The following is a 3,327-nucleotide window of genomic DNA, read 5'->3' on the forward strand; positions in this document are numbered from 1 at the left end:
CCCCCCCCCCCCCCCAAAACTGGGTGTGCAGTAGGATGTTGCCGGTCCCAGTTTGGGTGTTCTCAGGTGCTTTGCAAGCCTAGTGTTTAAGTGTCCCCCCAGTCTCTGGAGCTGTGTGGTGTTACCATTCCAACACATGGCAGTGTGTGGCCCTTCTTTCCCAGTTCCTTTCCTCTGGCTGTGAAGGGCCCTGCTGGCACCCGTGGCCCAAGGCTGGTCTCAGGGTCACTGCAGAGCCATGTGTTACATGCTGTTTGCCAGCCTGGGGAGGAGTGGGTGAAACCAAGCATCAGGCCCTCTTTGCACAAACATGTAGACCACACTGGTTGTGGAGCTGTTAGGCCACCCCCTCCCTTCCCCACTTCACTCAGTGTTGCACTCTCCTTCACAGGCCAAAGCTGGCTGCATTGGTGATGCTGGGGGATGCAACAGCAGAGCCTCCTAAGACAGGGCTGAGGCAGGTTCCTGGCAGGGCTGCAGCTGAGGCCAGGGCCCATGGAGAAGGCTCAGGCAGTTGTTCAGGGCAGTGAACTGCTGACTCCAGTGGAGTTTGTCTGTAAACTTTGGTTTCAGGATTTTATCCACAGCTGGGAAGTACCTCTCTGACTCCTACAGCCCCTGCAGTTTGTCCGGCTTGCAGGATGTCAGCCTGGCTGACAAGAAGAGCACAGGCAAGAACCCCTGGCAAGAATTCAATTACCTTCAGAAAGAGAACCCAGCTGAGCATGCCAGCCTCTTGGAAACCCTCTACACCCTGAAGGTAGGAGAGCAGCCCTGCTCTGAAGCACTGTGGCCTTGTGGGTGGTAGGTTGGCAGACGGGCCTGGTGCTGGTGCTTCCTGTGGATCAGGCTCTCTCCGAAGACACCCGGGCCTAATTCGTGTGGCACTACTAAGAAGGAAATCTCCCTTTCTGGAAACTGCAGCCTCACAGCATCTCCCCAAGGCATGGCGCTCTGGTCACACACTGCCAGCTGCTTGCTTTGGTGCAGAGGAGCCATCCAAGTCATTAGGTCTTGGAAGGTTTGTGTCCAAGTCCCCTTGAGTTTCCAGCTAGTATATTGTCTGTCCAAGGCTTTCTCCCCTGCTGACGTCTCCATCCTGAAATGTAATTCTGTGGGAGCGTTCATGCATGTATCTGTGAACAGGGTAAAGCGACTCCTGAAAGTTATCTTCCTGCCGATCTAATTTATGTACATTTACCATCATCAGTCGCTTGGAAGAGGAAAGCTAAGGTTATTTATTCTGGCTTCCTTACCTTCTTAAGGTAATCTGAACTTTTTGGTATTTAATATACACATAATTCATGCAGCTCTGTGCTCAGTATTATACACTTGCCCTACATAGGAATAGCATTTTTTTTCCATATTTAACCTCTTTGTGCAGAGCTGTTCCTTGGTCCTGAACATCAGGTTAGCTGCTTTGTGACCTCTAAGCTGGGTCAGCTAAAGGTCACGTTGGTCCTTCTCCTCTCTTGTTAGGATGGTGGGGAGAAGGAAGTGCCAGGGCTCTGTCAGAATCTCTCTGGGACTGCGCATTGCAGTGGCAGCTCTGCCCACTGATCGCGTGTGCCTCTGTGTATGACCGGCTCTGCTGGCTGGCACAGAGGGAATGTGGGACCTCTTCTTCCTGCTTCCTCCCAAAGGTGCGACCTCGAGCAGGAAGCACTGGGGGTGCTGTCCAGTGGAAACATGTCCAACTGCTGTGGGGAGGGCTCTATTTTGAGTCTGTGCTGAGCCAAGTAAAAGCCTTCTTTTCAGATGGTTTGACTTATGCCTCTTAGGGCCAGTGCAATGATGTCTGTATATGTGTGTCTCCTTTTTTATGCTAGGAGAAAGGCACAAGTAACCACAGCCTGCTGTCTGCATCTCGAACTGCCCTAACCCGCCTCAACCAGCTGGCACACCAGTTGGCATTCGATTCTGTTTTTCTTCGCATAAAACAGCAGCTGTTGCTCATTTCCAAGATGGAGGTGAGTTCCTGGGATGGTTCCTCTGATCCAGCAGGAACCATGGTAAAATCTGGTAAAATCATCTCTCTGCACTGTCAGGGAGACTGGGATAGTGATCCCGTGTCCCTTTCCTCTTGGGGCTGCCTTCAGGCCCAGGTGATCTCACCTCTGGGAGTTTCCCAGATGTGAAGATTCTGCCTTGGGCTGAACACATGCTTCATGTCTGCTGGGGTTTTGGTCTTCAAGATTTTGACGTGTGTGGACATCGTTTATGTCATCTGCATGTGCATTGCACGATGAGCAGTGTAGAGTGCTTGAGAGGTGGCTCGTATTACAGATTTCTCAGACCTGATTTGTCTAGGGGGCCATGGACAATTCTACTCTGTCACCATGTGAGTTTGCTCCTTTCCTCTAGCCATGTGGAAAGTGTCTTTGACTGGTTCTCTGCTTTGATCGTTAGGGCTGGAGCTCGGGTGGCATTGGCGAGACACTAACTGATGACCTACCAAACTTCAGCCTGACTCCCCTGGAATACATCAGCAATGTAAGGGCATGTGGTGATCTGTCCTGGAAATGGCAGGGTGCTGGGGACTTTCTGGTTTGTTTCTACACAGGGATCCAGTTGTTCTCTGTAGGAGGGCAGGAAAAGCCATATTATAGGTGTATCGTATGTGTCCCCCGTCCCGTCCCATCCCGTGTTCCCCTCCCTGAAGGATTTTCAGTTTTGGGAGAATCCTTGGCATGGGTCCTGTTGTTACCATTGCAAAATAGTATTCAGGGCTTTGAAAAGCCCTGGAAAATGACCCACTGCTGGGCAGCATTGCTTGAAGTGCTGACTCTTGCACTGGGTGGGTAGGAAGTGCGGCTGCTTCTGAACGCCATGCTGCTTACTGACAAAGGAGGCTTTTGGTATCTCTTCAGAGACTGAAGAGCCTGGTCCCCAAAGCAGGTGTCACACAAAGGAAGCCCTGTTGTACTAGTGAGTTACCAAAGAGCTTGATCCCTTCTGCCCTTCCAGGCCCTGGGAGCCTCTCTGGTCTTTCTACACCTGCAGAAGTAGAGGAGTCTTTTTCAAGTACCAGCATGATGGGAATGGGATGGGGAACATGGGCCAATTGTGTTGGTGGGTCTTGCTGCCACAGCTTCATAGATTTTGTAGACATTAGGGCTGGAAGGGACCTTGGAAGATCATCGAGTCCAGCCCCCTGCCCAAAGGGCAGGAAGTCAGCTGGGGTCATAGGATCCCAGCAAGATAAGTATCCAATTCTTTGATTCTGTTCACTGGTGCAGAGTTGGAGGTTGCTCCCTTGCTTCCCCCCCTAGATTCATAGATTGTAAGGCTGGAAGGGACCGCAGAAGATCATTGGGCCCGGCCCCT

The 3,327-nt window shown here is 51.6% G+C and overlaps 1 protein-coding gene across 1 annotated transcript in view; it reads left to right on the forward strand.

Annotated features, from left to right (window-relative positions):
* COG7 (component of oligomeric golgi complex 7) overlaps positions 1-3,327 on the forward strand; it is a 28,272-nt gene that overhangs the window by 13,912 nt on the left and 11,033 nt on the right. The window contains exons 12-14 of the mRNA XM_019512796.1: positions 574-760; positions 1,830-1,970; positions 2,410-2,493. Of these exons, the coding sequence (XP_019368341.1) occupies positions 574-760; positions 1,830-1,970; positions 2,410-2,493 (412 nt within the window). The remainder of the gene's footprint in view (positions 1-573; positions 761-1,829; positions 1,971-2,409; positions 2,494-3,327) is intronic.

Source organism: Gavialis gangeticus, unplaced genomic scaffold (assembly GCF_001723915.1).
Source record: "Gavialis gangeticus isolate Ggan-Ray unplaced genomic scaffold, GavGan_comp1, whole genome shotgun sequence".
Lineage (NCBI taxonomy): Eukaryota > Metazoa > Chordata > Crocodylia > Gavialidae > Gavialis > Gavialis gangeticus.